We start from the raw sequence: 19,689 nt of genomic DNA on the forward strand, positions 1-19,689 counted from the left end.
ATTAATTTTTGTAATGGTTTCATTATTGAAGATAAGTTGATTCCTAAAACCTAAAGAAATCCTAAGTAAAGAAGAAGAGGAGGATGCTTAAAGAATGAATTCAGGCACTTAATATGATTTTTATTGCTCACTAAGAGTAGCCTATATGTAATTCCAAATATGATAAGTTTATGTGAACTCATCCAGGAAGCCAAATCTTACCAGATGATGTTTCTGAGCTCTTCAACAAATCTTTTAGACATGACCCAACGCTTGAAAAGATGACAAAGGTCTTTGATGTGACTGACAATCCATCTGACTGTCATCCTGTCAATTTTTTTTAAGATAACGATTTTGCTCCCTCTGCAATGTGAGGCTATCAATAATGAGAATCATTTGGACCAAACCCTTGCTAATATAGAAACTAAAGACGAGAGGGAAATAACTGAAGATATCTGCATAATATGTGAAGAATTTGGAAGAGATCTAGAACGACGCTTAAGAAATGTCTTCCTTGAAAACGTGATTTGTACCGGATGGGCACATCAAGCTTACACCAACACAACGCAAGAAGGGTGGAAACATATATTTGCGATTTTTGTCAGTAAACTGTATTTACTTAAATGGTAATCGAATCTATTGTTATTTGAGGCAATAGCAGCGCTGGTCAGAATTACTCTTCAACTGCTGGTAATTATCTGTTTGTTTTAATAATAATTGTTAATTAATTGTAATAGTTGTTTTAATAATTTTGTATTTTTTATTTAGGTGGATATTGGTTTTGATAATAAAGTAATTTGAGTAGTTGCCTTTAAAAATATAGTTATGATTACAAAAACTATTTACTTTTTTCTTACTTTACACTAATGCGATACAATTTAGTTATTACTTTCATTATAAAAAGAATCAACTCCATTATTTGCAACATAATCCCATAGATAGTGTTACCTGTTTACTCAAATAACTGAACTTACTAAATAATATTCTCTATAAAAGTAATTTTTCATAGTCTTACAGTAAATATTTGATAAAAACAATAAATAGTAAAACGACTGAGTATTAAAAATTAAATTAATACATAATATATCGCAATATTCAACACTGAAGATAGAAGATTACCATGAAGAAATGAATGCATCTGTTATTGAAAATTGGTTTAGTAATATCTTGCAAAAATTACCAAAAAATGTTGTTATTGTAATGGATAATGCATCATATCGTAGCCGAAGATTAGAAAAATTCCGACGAGAGCATTAAAAAGAAAATCAAGAAATGTAATAAAATGCAAAATATGCAAGAAATGTACATGCTTTTGATTTTGAAATCAAAAGCAACCTTTTTGCAAAGATATACTTCTGTCTGTATCAATTAAGTTCATTTCAAAGAAATTCAGTTTTTTATCTGTGAACTTGCCCGATACTGATTACTGAATTACCGTCGAAGGTTGAGATGGTTAACCAAAAAAGAAGATAAATTTGATCAGTTTTCTAGTGGCATTATTTAATGTGAATCTGTCTTTTGAGTTTAGTGCTCCTAGTTTAAAATCAGTATAGTCACCTTTAAAAGAAATTGTCCGAAGAGAGTTCTTATGGAATTAATTGCTTTCAGAGGCGACTAGATGGTTTTTGTTAATGAACTTTCCTTATAAATTTCAATTTATAAAAATAAAATTTTCAAATTCTAGATTTACCAATAAATATTTTTCCCCTCTTTCACTATCGTACCATCTACAAATTCTTGATGTGTGTACTAAACGTTTTTGGTGTTAAAGTTCGACTACATAACCATTTGTTCCCAAGTATATCATCAGTTATATATAAACTAAAAATATCTATTGCTTCCGTACCTTGAGTAATTTAAACATCTGCTCCACCTGTTGCACTAAATGTAAATCTTGAAAAGTTCAATACAGTTGACGACCAGAAAACAGGATCAATATTCAGTTCATATTCCGACTCTACTTTAGATTTTTTTGTTCTTCTTCACTTTGAAACTCTCTCTTAACTTCGTTTTAATCAGTAAATTTTAAATTTTCATCTTGGGGTCTACCAAGCTGTCGTCTGTATTAAAATCACTACTCAAACTTATTTCGGATAAATGTTCTGCAATATCGTTTAATTTTTTTGCGTTTTTGTCCAAATATTGCAATATTTTTAAAGAAAAAATATTCAAATAGATAAATAAGCACGTTCTTATACACGCTGAAACGAACTACTACGTTTCTGATCGTGCAACCTTACCAAGTATTTAAATTAATATTTTGCGCCCCACATACAGGGCATAGAACGTAGGTAATCTGAAAATATTATCGTAACCTTCTACAAATCACATATGGTGACACATTTAAACGGGAATATATAGTCATCACCTTTGGCTCAAAAATCCTTTGTGGATCCTGGTCTACTCTAAAATTCGTCTGCATTCTGTTCGGTTTCTGGCGACCTGTTGCCATCTTCTGATTTTTAATACCCTCAAGTTTGTTTTAACTTGGTCTAACCATCTAATTCGGCCTCTGCTTCTTTTTCCTACAGGTATCCATGTGGTTAGCTTTTTAGCAATCGTGTTGTCTGGCATTCGTATTATGTGTCCAGCACATTTAAGTCGCTGTGTTTTAATGAACGTTACGATGTCTAATTCGTTAAAGAATTGGTATAATTGGAAATTATATCTTTTGCGCCACCGCCATTGGTTATTTATAGCTCCAAATAATTTGCGTTCTGAGTCCATATTTCTGTCCCGTATGTAAGGACACTCTTCAGCAGTGTTTTGTATATAATTATTTTAGTTCGTCTTTGGATATTTATTGAGTGGAATTGTTTTTGGAGTTTATAGTATGATTTATTTGTAAGGTTTATTCGTCTTTTAATTTCTTGTTTTTTTGGTAGTAGTCACTAGCGAGCCAAGATATGTGAACTTGTCAAGAAGACGTTCATGACTTCAACACTTTTTCTCGTTTTCATTTGCTGTAGGATCCTTAGTAACCAACATATACTTGGTTTTGTCTTCGTTGATGAAGTCTGCTTCGCCGTCATTTCCAATTCTAGGAAATATTGCCCAGCATCTCGCTTGCTACGCCCTATTATGACAATGTTATCAGCGTATGCTAAGATTTGTATCGATCTATTGTAAATAGTACCGCCGGTGCCGTCTCTAATTCGCATGTCTCGGACTATCTTTTCTAAGGCAATGTTAAATAGGAGAGCATCCCCTTGTCTGAGTTCATCCTTTATCTCAAAGATTCTAGAATTCTCTTCCTTGCAACTAGAAACTGGCTTTTAAGTTAGACATCGTCATTCTCGTTAATCGGATAAGTTTCTCTGGTATACCAAACTTACACATTGATTGTTATAGTACTGTTTTCTTGACCCTGTTGTTAAATTCCAATGTTTTCTCGAGGATCTGTCTTATTGAATGAATCTGGTCAATTGCTGATTTTCTGGAGTGAACCCGGCCTGATATTTTATAGTTATATCCACTGTGTAAACTTGTAACATATCGTAGAGAATATTTGCTAGTATTTTGTAAGCAGTTGATAATAGCGTTATAATTCTGACAACCACAAGAGACAATGTGTAAGGACGTCGCCACCATTCATTTATTGCAAATGTGATCAATCCCTGGTGATTTATTATTTTTAAACTTTTTAATGGCTTGGGCAACTCCTTCAATTATAGGTGGTCTTATTTCTTCTCCATCCTTAGAGCTCCCTATTCTTGGCTTAAATTATTTGCTGATTTTGTTTAGATTTTTGTAGAACTTTCGAGTTTTGTTTTGAATCTTTTATTTTTAAAATTGCCTTTTTTTCTTCTATGTTATTTTTTTTATTCTTTTCTTAGGGTCTAGTATTTCTCTGTTGCTCTTCTTGTGCATCCTGCTTGATTTGTCTACCTCTTAGGTATACTCCATTTTTGTGGTATGTTACTTCTTGGTATTTTTTGTCAAACCATTCGTTTTCTTTAACTGGTTTGGTTTTCTCCAATATTTCCGTAGTTTTTCAGTTATTACGTTTATACATTTTGTCCACAGTTCCTCCACCTTTTCCGTCGCCTCCAGCTTCTCTATTTCTCCATCGATTTGTCTCCATGAGGTCGAAATATGCCTTGCGTCTATCAGGATGTGATTTATATGGTTAACGGTTTCCTTATCAGGGGATCCCCATGTTTCTTTGCGTTTCATTTTATAGGAAAATCTTGTTCCTCCTACTTTCATATTTTTGGTGCTTGCAAAGTTTATTACTCTAAACCCGTTACCATCTTCATGTAAACTCTCACGTCCTATAGTTGACTGAAAAAATTGCACTTTGCAAATTATTGCATTAAGGTCCCCAGCAATTTTTTTCAAATCGTGACGTGGACATCGATCATATCCTTTCTCTACGGTAGTCGTAGAATTCATCTTTTATATAACGATCAACGGAAAAATGTCGTTAGGACAATGAAGGTGTTAAGCTGGATTTATAGTTTGACGTACTTCAACCGTAGACGCACTGGAAAAAGATCAACTTAGAATGTTGTGTAATCTTATTTATTAGTGAACGTAAACGCATGACAGGACGTAAGTGAAGCGGACCAGAACGGAAGAGTTGGCCAACTTTCAAACTTTTAAAGTGCGTTACTTGCGTCTGGCTAATCAAAATGAAGAATTTTGTGCTATCAATTAAAGTGAACTGTCTGGCCCGCCATCCATTCTGTAAAGTTGTTTATCAATATATTGGTTGATTATGTCTTACAATGGACGGTACGTTAATAATTTATAAAATAATAAAATAATATAAATAATATAAAATAATATAAAATAATAACATTAGCAAACATTAATTTATGAGAGCATCTTTATAGATTAATATTTTCACTAAACAACTTTAAGATTGTCATCTTCAATTTCCTCTACTACTTTGTCATCAGCGTTCGCCTCTGGTGTTTCTTCTGTATTTTCATTTTAATTTTTTGAAGAGACTCAAGGTTTCTCCAATCATCTCCAAAGTGTTTTAAGAGCAATTTAGTAACATGCCCAATTTTCAAGGGCTTTGGAGTAACTCCCTTTTCCATCTCAATCAACATCATATGTTGGTGTGTGTTTACAATTTACAGGTGTCTCTCCTATAAGCAACTTAGCCTTTAAGCACAACAGCGGTTTGTCTTTTTTTCTTTAAATTCATTGGTTTAGAGGGGTTGAGCCTTAAGTGCCAATTCCCTGGTTTCTTTTATATCTTTTCAGATTCACGTTCAAAATCATAGACTGATACTGTTACTCCTACTTTGTGAACAGTGCCATATTTTCCATTTTTTTCTGGTTTCAAAATGGTACCTTTTTTTCTTAAATTTTTTTCAATTATTTCGAACACCCTATCAGGTGGAAGAAAAGACTGCCCCACCATAGGGAAGGTTATTTCGATGTTTGAAATTTGTTCTGGGGCATTTGACCACCACAACCATCAGGAAAACACTTAACTTTTATTTTTCCGTCAAAATGTTCATTTAAAAAGTGCTGATAGATACATGAAATGACTGAACTTAAATTTTTTGACGAACTCACTCTCACACCAAGTGTAGCAGTGGACATTTTTTTTTGTTAGTTTGGTTTTTAGAGTGACCATTGATAACAGTGAAGTTGCTGCTAAAATAAGCCAATTGATTAGGCACATTAGGCAATAGTAAATTCTTTTCTCTTTTGGAAGTCAAATGTTAAAACTACGGCCTTATGATCAGTAGTCTTCAAAATTTCATAAAAGGCATCAGATTTTAACTAGGGCAGTCGTTTTTGAGTTTCCAACATTTGATTTTTCTCCATGTTTTTTTCTATTTCTAACTGCTCATTCAGATACAAACATGTCGAACAAGCATTTGCTTTTGGTGAACCACAATCAAAGTTAAAGTAAGTATTGATGCATCATATTCATGATCATCCAGTCTTCTGCGTCCAAAGATGAACATAGGTCTCACCTTAAATATTAATTACTTCTCGAAAATAAGGTTCTTTCACTTTGAATTCCAGGTTAACAGAATTATAATTGTTGTAAATTTCACACAACATCTTAATGTTTAAATCAGATGACAGGTATTTTATCTGTCTCTCTGTGTCTATTTTAATGTGATTTAAGTACCTTTAGTTCTTGAACAAAAACCATAACGTTAGCTTTTTTCTCAGAAAACTTTTCCAATTTTCTGTCTCCTTCTCTAGTTTCTGTGGCGATTTTCCCCCAACTAGTATGGTGTCTTTTTATAACTGTCTTTTTTCAAACCTAAGATTTTTAAAAAAGGTTCCGATAAATTCTGATTTAAAGATTCATCTCGTTTGCGAAAGAAGTAAAAGTACCTATGTAAAATCCTTCCTTGATCTACTGTTATCAGTAGATCTTTTCGTTGGCTTTAACCGAGTATGCTTAAAGTAAGCATGAACCTTTGAAATATCCATCACAGAGAAACTGTCACATTTATATGCATTTTCCTTGTAATGATTGCAACGTGGCATCCCGAGGGGTTCAATGACCGAATATCTGAAAAAGGGCGAATGTATAGGCCTCATCAAAACCAAAGGCACCGTAACTAAACAAAATACTAATAAACCAGGCATTGGAAGTGTGGAATTATTGTAATTATAGTGGAATGGAATGAAATTATTACCAAAACGGTAATAACACAAGTTTTAGTCACAATCACAGCTGAAAAAGCTGTAATGTAAAATGTTAAGACTAAAAACAGTGTTCAATGTTCCATCCACCTTGTCAGACTCAAGCAGAAGAAACTTTTGTGAAGAGGTTAACACTCTCTGAGCCTACTGGGAAGTCAAATGGCTGAACCGGGTGCTCTTATTGGTTGCGATGGAGGTAGCGGAGTTTGAAACTAAAGTTGACCAAAACGACGTTGGATTTGGCGAGTTTTGAAGGTAAGACACATTTCCAACATTGTTTTACAGTGGGATGTGGCGGGTTTAGCTATAAAATAATGGATTATTTAAATTCTGTGTGTTTGAAACTTTATGAATAGAATATCTAACTAAATTTGAACAAAAAGTGGATGTGGCACGGTTTTATTCTAGGAACCTCATTTCTGATTGAAGATAATATTGCAGTTCTGCCCTGGTCGGGAAGCTCACGTGACATGAATCTCAAAGATGCTATCACAACGAAGCGGCAGTTGATTGAAGCCCTTATTAAAGAATGAGATTATAATCCAAACGTAAAAAATAACGCAGAAGTTTGTATTCAGAACATGCCCCGACGCGTAGAAGCTGTAATTGCAACAAAGGGTAGTGTATTTGCTTGATATGCACTTCGCTTGTGCCGCTGGTTAATAATCAAACTCCGTGCGAAAACAAAACTGATTTTATTTTGAATTACACAATACATGAATATATATAACGCTTATTAAGTATTATGTCCGCTCGCTCTAATGCTGCATCACCGATCCCGTCTCGTACTTGAGTGCTGTCTGTCGTCTTTGGGGTGCCTTAAGGGACTCGCCTTATCTTCACATATGGCATAATATCTTCCTACGCTACTATGTTGCCGGGTTGTAAAAATGTATAAAATAAATTTGAATTGGATAGAGGCGTGAACATGGCCCCCGCCTTGGCAAACACTGCCAACAAAATCGTCTGCTAATGCTAAATGTTCAAATGTTTAAACTACACTTAGTCCGAAACGGGTAGCGGACACACCTTGGAAAAAGAACGAGTTATGATACCATTGTCTGTCTTTATCCTAAAAACTCTGGCTACACCATCACTGCCGCGTAAAAGTTCGATCACGCGACCTAACTTCCACCTTAATGGAGGTAAATTGTCCTCTTTTATAAGCACTAACGTGTTTTCCGCAACTTCACCGTTAGTAGTAGTCCATTTCGTGCGTTTTTGTAGTTCGGAGATGTATTCTTTGTTCCATCGTTCCCATATATGCTGAGAAAGCTGCTGAATATGGTGGAATTTTGAGAGCCGATTAACTGGAACATGACGCAAATCTGGATCTGAATTGGTAATAAGTGGTATTCCGATGAGAAAATGTGCAGGAGTTAATGGGGAGAGATCATTTGGATCACCGGATAAAGGATGAATCGGTCGGGAATTTATTATAGCTTCAATCTGCACAAGCAACGAATAAAATTCCTCGAACGTTAAGTGCGCGTTTCCCAAAACCCTATGCAAATGATGCTTAACTGTTCTTACTCCGCTTTCCCACAGTCCGCCAAAATGTGGAGAATAGGGAGGTATGAAGGACCACGAAATATTATTCTTTAGCAAGGATTCCCTTATCGCGGGAGTGTGCTGCTCTAAAAATTTTCTTAACGATTTTAACTCCGAACTAGCTGCTATAAAATTGGTTCCATTGTCGGAAACCATCTTTTGAGGCTTGCCTCTTCGCGCAATAAATCTTTTAAAGGCCAACAGAAATGATTCTTTAGACAGTTCTGTAACTAATTCTAAATGTATGGCCTTCGTACAAAAACAAATAAAAAGACACATGTAACTCTTTATTAGTTTACAACCTCGACCCTTTCTATCGCGAATTAAGAAAGGGCCCGCATAATCTACACCTGTTACAATAAATGGTGGGCCACCTGCGAGACGCTGGGCAGGTAGGTCACCCATTATTGGCTGAATGGATTTAGATTTTAATCTAAAACATTTTACACATTTGTGTACGGTACGTCGCGCTAAATTTCTTCCTGATAACGGCCAGAAAGTTTCTTTTATAGTTGCAAGTAAAAGCTGAGGACCAGCATGCATAAGATCCTTGTGAAAATGATTAAATATTAACGATGTAACTATATGATCTGCCGCTAAAATGATGGGATGTTTTTTGTCATACGTAAACTCGGAATGCTTTAAACGCCCGCCTACTCTCATGATACCCTGATCATCAAGAAATGGAGATAAATCATTTTGTAAGGTTGGTCCGGCCATTTGAATACTATTTAATGAAATGCCGTTTGTTGTTGGCGTACTACAATCGAACACAACTCGCAAACGTGTCGTCAAGGAATTTTCTTTTAAAACTGGATGATGTGGCATAAAATAAAATGTAGTATTTACCCTAAAGTCTGTTGCCGCTTCCGTAATTCTGCATAAACCTTTCATATGTCCTAACTCTTTATATTTTTGGATGAATTCGCTAAAAAAAGTTTTAAGATTGGCATCTTTATTCAACTTACGCTCGAGATTTAAAAATCTATTTTTTGCTTGACGAAATGAATCACCGAGTGAACTTATCGGTTCTTTGAATGGCAATGATACTATGAATTTGCCTGTCGCGTCGCGTTTCACCGTATCTTCGAAATGTTTTTCGCATGCAATTTCTTCGCCCGAGAGTGCAGGTTTTCCATTGAAAACCTCTTCAAGTTCCCAGAACTTACTTAGCTGTTCTGTAACTTCGATTGTGTTTGTGAAATTACACTTAGTTATTCGCTTTTCTGATGCTTTGTTTTGGCTGATATACGGCCCTGCTATGATCCAGCCAAACATTGTTTCTTGCATGAATGGTTTGTTTTTACCTAAACTAATTCTGTTTGCGCCCAGTATTTGCCAAAATAGATCACTTCCTATCAACAATTCGACCTTTTGTGGTTTATGAAAATAATTATCCGCTAATTTTAAATGTTTAGGTATGCGCAAATCGCTAATGTTTAATTCAGATGCCGGCACGCACCCCGTAATTTCTGGTATTACGAAACAATTTAAAGTTTTATGAAAAGTTATATCGCTACGCGACTGTATATTTATTTCGCATTTGAATCGAACGGGAGATGCAATATTATTTATGCCCATGACTGATATGTTCGCGCTTGTCGTTTTTAATCTAAGTTTATCGCATAAATTTTCGGTTATGAATGAGCTTTGTGAACCGCAATCTAACAAAGCTCGCACTATGTATGCCTTACCTTGGCCGTCAAAAATATTAACTAATACTGTGGACAGTATAGTTTGATCTGCAGCGCTAACTGCCGAAACTGACAAATTGGTAGTGTTTAAACTACCTTGTATATTATCTGCAGATCGTATATCGCTCGCGTTTTCTACCGCTTGATGAACTAAAGCTGCGTTCTGTTCGCTTGACCTATCTGGATGCAATAACGTATGATGTTTTGACGCACATTTCTTGCATGTTGATTGTCTACACCGCTTATAGAAATGTCCAGGTTTAAGACAATTCGTGCAAAGATTGACCTGTCTTACTTTATCAAACCTGTCCCTAGATGAAAGTTTTGAAAATTCGCCGCATTGATAAATGGTGTGTTCCCTTTTGCAAATAGGGCAACACTGTGTATTATCCGATTTATTTAAAGTTCCCTGTGATGAATATAGACCGCGAATGTTATGTGAATATTTCGTATTCCGTGAATACGCGCCCGCCTGAGAAATATTTCGTGTATTTTGCTTTTCAGCTTGATTTACCTCAAGAGATTCTAAGAGGTCCGCCCTTGATTTTAAAAACGTTTTAAAATCATCAAAACTAGGAATTTCATTATGTGTTTTGCTATTCTCCCATGCGCGTAAAGTCGATGTATCGAACTTACAAGAAATAATATGAATAAGGAGTATGTCCCACGAATCAGTAGGTAGCCCTAGCTGCTTTAACGCGTATAAATGCTTCGAAAAAATGTCAACTAATTGCCGCAATCTATTAGATGACTCTTTATGTATTGGCTCTATATTAAATAAGGCATTAACATGATTGGAAATTAATAATCTCTTATTATCGTACCTTTCCCTAATTAATTTCCACGCAACTGCATAGTTTTCGGCGGTAAACTCTAATGTTCGTATGACCTGCGCCGCACCGCCCTGTAATGAACTTCGTAAATAATGAAAACGCCTTATATTGTCTAAGTACTCATTTCTGTTAACTAAAGATTCAAAAATATCTGCAAAATCTAACCAATTATTATAATTACCATCAAATTTTGGTAACTCGATAGGTTTAAGCTCAATACAATGCCCTGTATATGAATTCTTAGAGCGCTCACTTGCTTTATCGCTTTCTATACAAGCTACTTGTTGATTATCGCGAATGATTTTTCGCGCTACCGCTAATTGTGAATAATATTTGTTATAGAATTCTTCGCGCTCCGTATATTCATCCTCTAATAATTCAAATTGAACCGTATTTTCTATTTGCCCCTGAACCTCATCGAATTCGCCCTGTAAATGTTCTATATTATTTACCATTTCAATAGCCTGTAATACTTCTAAATCTGAAATCGTTTCACCCTTAGTTATTTTATCATTTAACGCTAATATAAATTTCGAAAATATTGTGAGTTTGCATTTAAAACCGCCCCTTTTTCGCTTTAAATTCTCCATAATTTTATAATGAATTATACAGTAAACAGAAACAGAATATAAATCGCTTGATATTCGACCCTAACGTTCTCAGAATTATCACATGTGCAGAATAAAGGTACAAAGACTGATAAATAAAAGGAAATGTGAAATGGATATGCTCACCAAAATATTGTATGTTTATTCTAACAGCTCTAGCCTCCTGGCGCCAAGGATATGCCTCAACTCGTATAATAGGTCTTCACAGATTTTAAACCCACAGTTGTCCAATTATGTAACTGTCTTAAGAACAACGTTCGACAGTCTATAACGCGCTCGGGCCACTATGAATGCACTATTTCGCCCGCTAATTTGATGACACAAATATGAGTTCGGAATTCGGTGAATTTACACTGTTTTAACACAAAAATTTGATGATTCGGCTCGAATAGACCATGGATTTGCTTGATATGCACTTCGCTTGTGCCGCTGGTTAATAATCAGGTAGCATCACTAAATATTAAAATTAGTGATTTTATGTCGCAACCTTTTTGCGAAAAAAATTTAAAAAAATGATTTACTAACAAAACTCATTGTTTTTGTGACCTTAATACCATACCACAGTATAGACATCTATACTGTGACCATACTCTCTAATACAAAAAATAAATTCAAGCGTTAAAGCCAAATAGTTGCTAAGAAAATTTACCCAATTAAACTAGAAAATTAAGAAAACGTTTTACTGTCCCTAATACCTAATTTAGCCACCCACTGTATATGCTACTCTAAAGCCAGAAAATTTATAAAAGCCAAATAAACAGTGAATAAGGTAGAAATCAATGCAAGAATACTTCTATTTTTTGCGCATTAACGTTATTTGTTATTTAAAAATTCAGTTAGAAGTTACAATTCACTTTTATAGTGAGTGACATAAATATAGAATGCTTCCTTGATACGCTAATTTGAATTACCATTACCTACCATTATTACTTTTATTATGTGATTATTATTTAATTGTGATTATCTATACAAACAGGGTCACCGTGCCGTACACCCTGAGCGTACACCTATGTTAGATTTCTAATTGACCAATCACAATAGGCCAAGTGACAGACGTCAACATATGACGTTTATTTATTTGATTTGTTTAAAATACTAATAATCTAGTGGTAGTGGCACCGGTATTTATTTTGTAAATCCACTCAACTTGAAAGAAAATACAGTCGATAAGGAAAAGTAAAACTTCGGTTGATAATAGGTATGAACAAATTACATATTTACAGTGTTTTACTTGGCCTCCTGCTAAGTATATTTTCTAGTGTTGCTGAAGGATGTAAGGGATGTGTTAATTTGGATGAATACAACTTCGACAAAATAATTTCCAGATTTGAAGCTGTTTTAGTTAAATTTGACGTGAACTACCCCTACGGTGACAAACACGATGTATTTAACACTCTTGCTACCGAAATTGTCGACAGCAAGAACTTAATACTAGGACAAGTTGCTATCAAAGATTATGGTGAAAAAGAGAATGAAGAATTCGCAAAAAAATTCGGTATACAATCCAAAGAGGATTTACCGGCACTCAGACTGTTTGTCCAAGGAGAGGATGAACCATTTGCTTTCCATAAAAATATGTTATGGAATAACGAAAACTTGAAGAAGTTCATAGTAGACCACACCAACATTTACTTAGGACTGCCAGGATGTTTGGAAGTATTTGACAAATTGGCCAACAAATTTTCAAAAGCTAATAATAAAGACACTGTTCTTAAAGAAGCTGAGGAGGCAGTTGTAAAGTTGGATACAGATGTAAGTATTTTGATATATTAGTAACATAAACAGAAATCATACATAAATATTGTTCTGTTTTGTGAAATATAGCAGCTCCGATATGAGCTTTAAAAATAATTTTATAATACTATCGATCTGTATTTTACTAATTTTCATTAGTTATTATTTACATTAATCCTAATTTCTTTCCGTTACTTTCTACCACTTCCTCTTATCACTGCATTATCTCTTGTATCCTTTTTTAATCCACTTTTTGTTCTTGATGTGTTTATATTCTTCAAAAGAAAGTTACCTGTTTGTAATACATTGATTGAAAATTCATTGTTTTAAGCTACTGAAAATATGTTAATGTTGCTGAAATGAACTTGCTATTATGGAATAAATAAATAGTATTTAAGAGTTTTATATATTAAATATTTTATATTGTATTAATATGTATCACAAAAATCTTGTTTTTTAGAGAGAAAGGGATATTGCTAAAACATACATCAAATTCATGAAAAAGACTATTGAGGCTGGAGAAGCTTTTATTAGCCAAGAACAAAAACGTCTAAGCAAAATAGTATCTGAAGGAAAAGTAAATGAAAAGAAAAAGAGGGAACTATCTAACCGTCTTAACATACTTAAATCATTTAGTCAAGAAGTCTCAAAGACTGAACTCTGATGGAAGTGGATTTTACTTGCATACCTAATAGTTTTTCCAATAATGTATGTTTTTGTTCAAAGTAAATGCCAAAGAGCTGATACAATGTGTAAAGATTGAAATACAAAGAAAATAAGTACATATTCATGATCATTTGTATTGTCTTCCTTAAAATGTTCTACAAGTGACAGAGTCGACTGTGAATTAAATGAGCAACATGACAAATGTGGGCATTTGAAAAAATTATGAAAATAATTTGATCATACAAGTATATTCTTTTATAATCTATTACATATCATGAAAATATACTTATTTTGAAACATGCTGTGTCTGTCCCCAAATATCATACTAGAATTTCTTTGTTTGAAAGTCATTTGTTCTGTTTTAAATTTTAAATATCTGGTATTAGCATTACTACAGTTATAAAAATTAAATTCATAGTTGATGGTTTAAGTTATGAAATAAAATTATTTTCCAAATATATGAAGAAAGAGTGCTATCTTAATTTTGTATTATGTTCTGTGATATGATTATTATTATATATTAAAAACAATAATTTTTATACCTTACATTTCTGAGAATATTATTGAGCATTAAATATTTTTGTCTTCCATATGAAATGGTACCAATATTTTTTTAAAAAGTGTTCTAATGGTCTTTGAAAACTTGAATAACACAATTATAATTAAAAATATTTTTTATAGTTTTAATTTCTACTTTAAAGATCATTATCAAAATACCAAATATTGTTGAAGTGGAAATTAAAATGCCAAATATAAAATGTTTTTAATTAATTTTTTGGTTTATTTATTAATATAAAAAATGCCACAGGAAACTATTTTCAAAACCATATTCTCTAGCAATATTTTATTTATTTTAAAACACAAATAATATCAAACATGATAGTTTTCTGTCAATAGTTTTATGAGTCTTGTTATTGTAGATATTAATTAGTTGTATGTTTGTATACTACTTTTTGAACTAGAATTTTTCTAATAGCTGTGGTGTTATTCCCAACAAAAGAACATATTTAGTCATTTAGTTACATGGTTCAATCTCTAAAATAGCTCTATCTCACATTTAACTATATTAAGGGTTTGTCTTAAAAATGTCTTGTACCTTCGATATATGCGGTGGTATTATTTGATAATGACACGTCAGTATACTGCAAGTTGTGTTATAGATATAACTATCTTCTGGGTATAGATTTTACAACTTTAGTTGTGAATTTTTACAACTTGAACTACTATTACTACTACTCTTTTGCTTTTCTTTTATCTGAAATGAGTCCGAATGTCTTATTTTTTCTTTTTAATATCTTACAGTTGTGTTTCTTTGATAAGATTTTTTCTGTATTGAGGATCAAAATCTAAGGGGTCAAAAAAATTTGGTGGCAGATACATATTAATTATTTATTAATTTTGAATCATTTTATTCTATATATTTGGTTTAATAAAATGGCAGCATTCAGTTATTCTACTGGTTTGTAAAAGATTCCATTCTTATTCATGTTTCTTTCATATGTCTTTCTTTTTAAAGGATTCCTGATTCCCATAAATTTTAATTAGATATCCAACTTGTTTTGTTTATTGTATAATTTATTGCTCTCTAGTAATTTATTGATTACTAAAATTATAGTTTTATGCATGTTTCCATCGTAAGACTTCATAATTCATCTGTTTATATATTTGTAACATGCTTAAAGTAAATCATATTTGTGCGGATATTGAGTTCCCATAGCTATTTTTTTAAGTTTATAATTTTGCATAAATTTTTTACAATTGTCTTTTGTAAAAGAACTTTTTTTGCTATCAATAATACTTAAAAATTTAAGCTAACTAATTTCTGCATCAAACATCAAGTATTGGTGGGGTTTTATCCTTAAAATAAATATAAAATATGTAAACAAAATAATCTAATTTTTTTATGAAATCTTAATTGTAAAAGAAACATGTTTAATGAAGAAAATTATGTTAAAGCTGTTGTAACTGAATTATTGTGTGATAAATAACATTCCTTTTTCGAGAGTGTATTTGCATTTGATGCATTTACTTTGTTAATATATCTGTTAATAGGTTTTATTTTGAGATTTGAAAATACAGTATTAAAAATATGCGTTGTTTTTTTCATCTTACGTTTATGAAATTAATGAATCTTACTTATAAGTATATGGTACTTTGACAGGCTTAGATTTTGACATAAAAAGAAAGGGAAAGTGATAGTGAGTGATTGTAGAGGGTAGTTTGGCATCGTAGACATTTTCACACTGCGGTCCGAAAGATTGCTTGTGTATACTTCACTTTTGTTTTCTTGACGTTCGGTAGCATTTAACGCTTGCTCTCGAGTCTCCGCGTTAACATGTATTTAACTCGCTTGACCTTTATCGATCCTTAATGAGCTTTGTATCACTGTTTTTCTAACTACTTTTCGGTAGTTCCTTTTTATCTTCGAAAGTATGGCCTATAACGAAATTCAGTTGTATAGTTTCCGGATGACGTCGTTCATCTTCATTGTTTACTTTGTTCCTGGGTCATTCTTGTTCCCCGAGAAACTTCTTCTAAATGTGCCTATCTCCTTGTGGTGTTGGCGACAACATTGACCCATCTTATTTTATTCACTGCAGCTCCAAATAAATCAGTTGATCAGTCTATTTCCTAAGATTGGTTAGCCAGAATATAAGTCTGCATCCAGGGCGTCTCTTGTCCTCAATATTGCCTTTTAGAGTCAATTGTAGAAGTTGGTATTTATTATTACACATAATATGGCCGAAGTAAGCCAATTTTCTGTTCTTTACGATATTACAAGAAATTCTTAGCCTCTGGAGAATAGTTAGGTTAGTTTTTCTTCCTTTATATAAGCAATTATGCTTGTTGCCACTATGGAAGATTGCCACTCCGCGACTCCATCTTTTGCGTGATCGGCCGATACTTCTACCACTTAATGATTTAATTTATTATTTCTATTGGGAATCAGCCACAATTTTACTTTAAAATAAGTTTATTTTGATGTATCGTTTTCCACCTCGGAAATCGTTCTCAAAATACAAAACTGTTACTTGGTAAAAAATTTCTTCTTACTCCTCAGCTTTTTTCCTTTCAGGGGTCGCTGTTCCTTACTCTTCCTCGCCACTTATTTCTTTCCATCCATTTTTTTTTGAGAATTTAGTCAACCTGGCTCTTTCCCTAATAAAATCGTTCCTGATCCTGTCTCTTCTAGTCTCACCCAACATCCACTGTAACATGTTCATTTCAGCTACCCTCATCTTCTTTCCTGAATCTTCTTTACAGGCCATACTTCACCGCCGTACACCAACGCAAGTTTCATCACACTCTTGTATAACTTTCCTTTTGCCCTTCCCCGATTCTTTGATCACAGATTACCTCGCTCATTCGCATCCAGCTAAACCAACCAGTCTGTATCCTGTGGGTAGTTTATCGATCTAGTGTCCCATTTTCCGTTATGTAGGAGCCACGGTATTTCAATTCTCCTAATTTCAAGTGTTCTCCTAATTTTAAATGTGTATATAAATGTGAGTTTGATTAACTGTGTTATGAAAGTAGTGATCCTGCAGTGAGATCTTAAACTACATCTTCTGATTCGCCCTCTAAAGAAGTATGCAACCGTGTCGAACTCCTTCCCAACTGTGAACATGTGAAGATCTCGGGCAGTTCATTTTTGAATCATATTATTGCTTTTTGTTGCGAGATATAAGTTTGAGATTAGATGGATGAGAAGCTAAGAATGGATAAATCCCGGCATGCTGGAAAAAGGGAAGATACCACGGATCTCAGAGGGGAAAGAGAATAAAAGAATATAATATAAAAAGATCTTCGTTGTTGATTTAGTACTTTCTGCTTGTCGCAATATTTCGATTATGATGATTATCAGTGATCTACATGTGCCCGCATTTAATTTGAGATGTTTTCTAAATTTTTTCATTTATACCAATCTCACGCAATATTTGTACATCACGATGATGTCAAGTCATACTTGACATCATCGAAGGCATGCCGGTGGTCAATGAAACATAAAAACATTCTATCGCTGATTGTAGCACTTTTGAACTGAGTTTCAACGAGCTTTTCGGTCCCTAAATATTTAATAAGATGGTCACTATTTACCTCTTCGCACCTTCTAGCTATTCTGATGTAAGTGGAGGATACCACAAAGTGTTTTACTATTATCATGGAAAATATTTATGGCATAAGTGTTTCATACAATCTTTAATCAGTTTCTTTTAATCATTTAGAATGATTTTTTCTTTGATACTGCCACAAACATTTGGGTGCTTCACAATTCCGGTTTTTTGTTTACTAGGCATGGGTTTTGTCTTCGTAATTACCAAAAAGGTTTAATCATAAACCTCAAAAGTTATTTGATCAATGTTTCGAGAATGTTCTTTCAACTGATGGTTTGATTAATAATAAAAATAATATTTTTAAATAAGAACAATAATATTGAAGAAAGAGATGACGGATCAGTATATCGAATAGCTCAGAAGTCACTTCCGACACCATTGCTTGTCCCAAGCTAGAATAAAGGAGGAAAGACTTTCAGTAAGCTCAGCACCTGCCAATAGAAGCAATAAATAGTCTCAGATTAGGATGGATACTAAGCTCACGACAGAAACGGAGGAAAACAAGGAAAAATATTAGGAATAAAGAACAAAAAAGAAACAATATCAGAATAACGACTTAGAACATCAACGGATTGAACAACAGGTAGTAAAGCAATTAAAAGACACAAAATAGACATATGTGCAATATAAAAAACAGAAAAGCAAAGCAAAATAAGGTGTGGCTATGTTAAGACACGAAAAGTGGACAAAGAACATTAAAAATGTAGACTATGTACCTATTAGAAAGAATATTGAAGGTAGATATAAAGGATGAAAACCAAACATTAAAATTAGTATGTGTATACGGATCCGAAAACTGGAAACCACAATATCCAAATTTAACAAAGAGTAGTAGACACAATACCAAAAAATACTGCAATAATAATTTTGGGAGACATGAATGCAATAATGTAATATCAAGAACAAAACAAAAATATGAAGATATAGGTACGTAATTAAAATGGAAATAATAGAATAAAATACTTAAATACAAGTAGAATAATAAACTATAAACAAGTATTAGATGTGCGATGCCTAACTTCAGCTAATATAGGAAGTGAGCATAATTTATTTATGAGTAAAAAAATTTGATTGTGAAGCAATATCAAAACACACCACCAATATATATATAAAAAAAATTCGACATAGTACAACTATATGATAACGCATCAAAAATGTCAGTCCAGACTAGAACAAAAGATAGAACAGCAAAGGATAACACAGGAAGAAGATATGGACGACGTGCAAATAGTTAAGAAATCTATAAAATATAACAATATTTGACAGAGTGTCACCATCGGGTACCAAAGAATATTGACAGAATATGCGTCTATATTCTTTGCATCTACTAATATAATGGACAAGTACCATTCAATATCATAAAACTGATACAAAATAGTTACGTAAGAAAACAAAACTGAAGTTAATGTTTGAGCACAAACATCAAGAGAAAATAAAAAAAACATCCCCTACTGAGATTTTCCCATTAATTAAAAAAAACATGTTAAGCAGCTTACGAATACCTGATCGCGAAGAATGAAGACGATTTACAAAGAATGCTACATAATTTCAACGTGAAGACAAAACACAAATATGTATTCTAGTAATATCAAAAGCCAAACTTAAATGGAGCTTCGCGGGCCACACTGCTAGACAAAAAGACCAACGTGGGAATAATACACTATAATAATACAATAATAATAATAATAATAACCGCTGAAGGTGCTGCGCTGGAACATCAGCCGGCGCTCACTCAAGCGGGACGACCGAGGCAGCGCATGAAATGGACTGTGTCCATAAACGAAAATATTTTGCGCTTTTATTATAAGGTGACAAGCCTCGGTCAAGAAACGATCGGCTATCGACAACAACTGTATGCCGAATTTTGCAGGGAATACCC

General features: G+C 33.4%; 1 protein-coding gene across 1 annotated transcript; it reads left to right on the plus strand.

The window, feature by feature from the left end:
* Positions 1–12,349: 12,349 nt before the first annotated feature.
* On the plus strand, positions 12,350–15,785 carry LOC140436984 (endoplasmic reticulum resident protein 29-like). Its single transcript, XM_072526191.1, has 2 exons — positions 12,350–13,047; positions 13,490–15,785. Exons 1-2 carry the CDS (start codon positions 12,496–12,498, stop codon positions 13,691–13,693), a joined length of 756 nt encoding a protein of 251 aa, XP_072382292.1. The 5' UTR covers positions 12,350–12,495; the 3' UTR covers positions 13,694–15,785.
* The last annotated feature ends 3,904 nt before the right edge of the window (positions 15,786–19,689 follow it).

The sequence above is a fragment of the Diabrotica undecimpunctata genome, chromosome 3 (assembly GCF_040954645.1).
Source record: "Diabrotica undecimpunctata isolate CICGRU chromosome 3, icDiaUnde3, whole genome shotgun sequence".
Classification (NCBI taxonomy): Eukaryota; Metazoa; Arthropoda; class Insecta; order Coleoptera; family Chrysomelidae; genus Diabrotica; species Diabrotica undecimpunctata.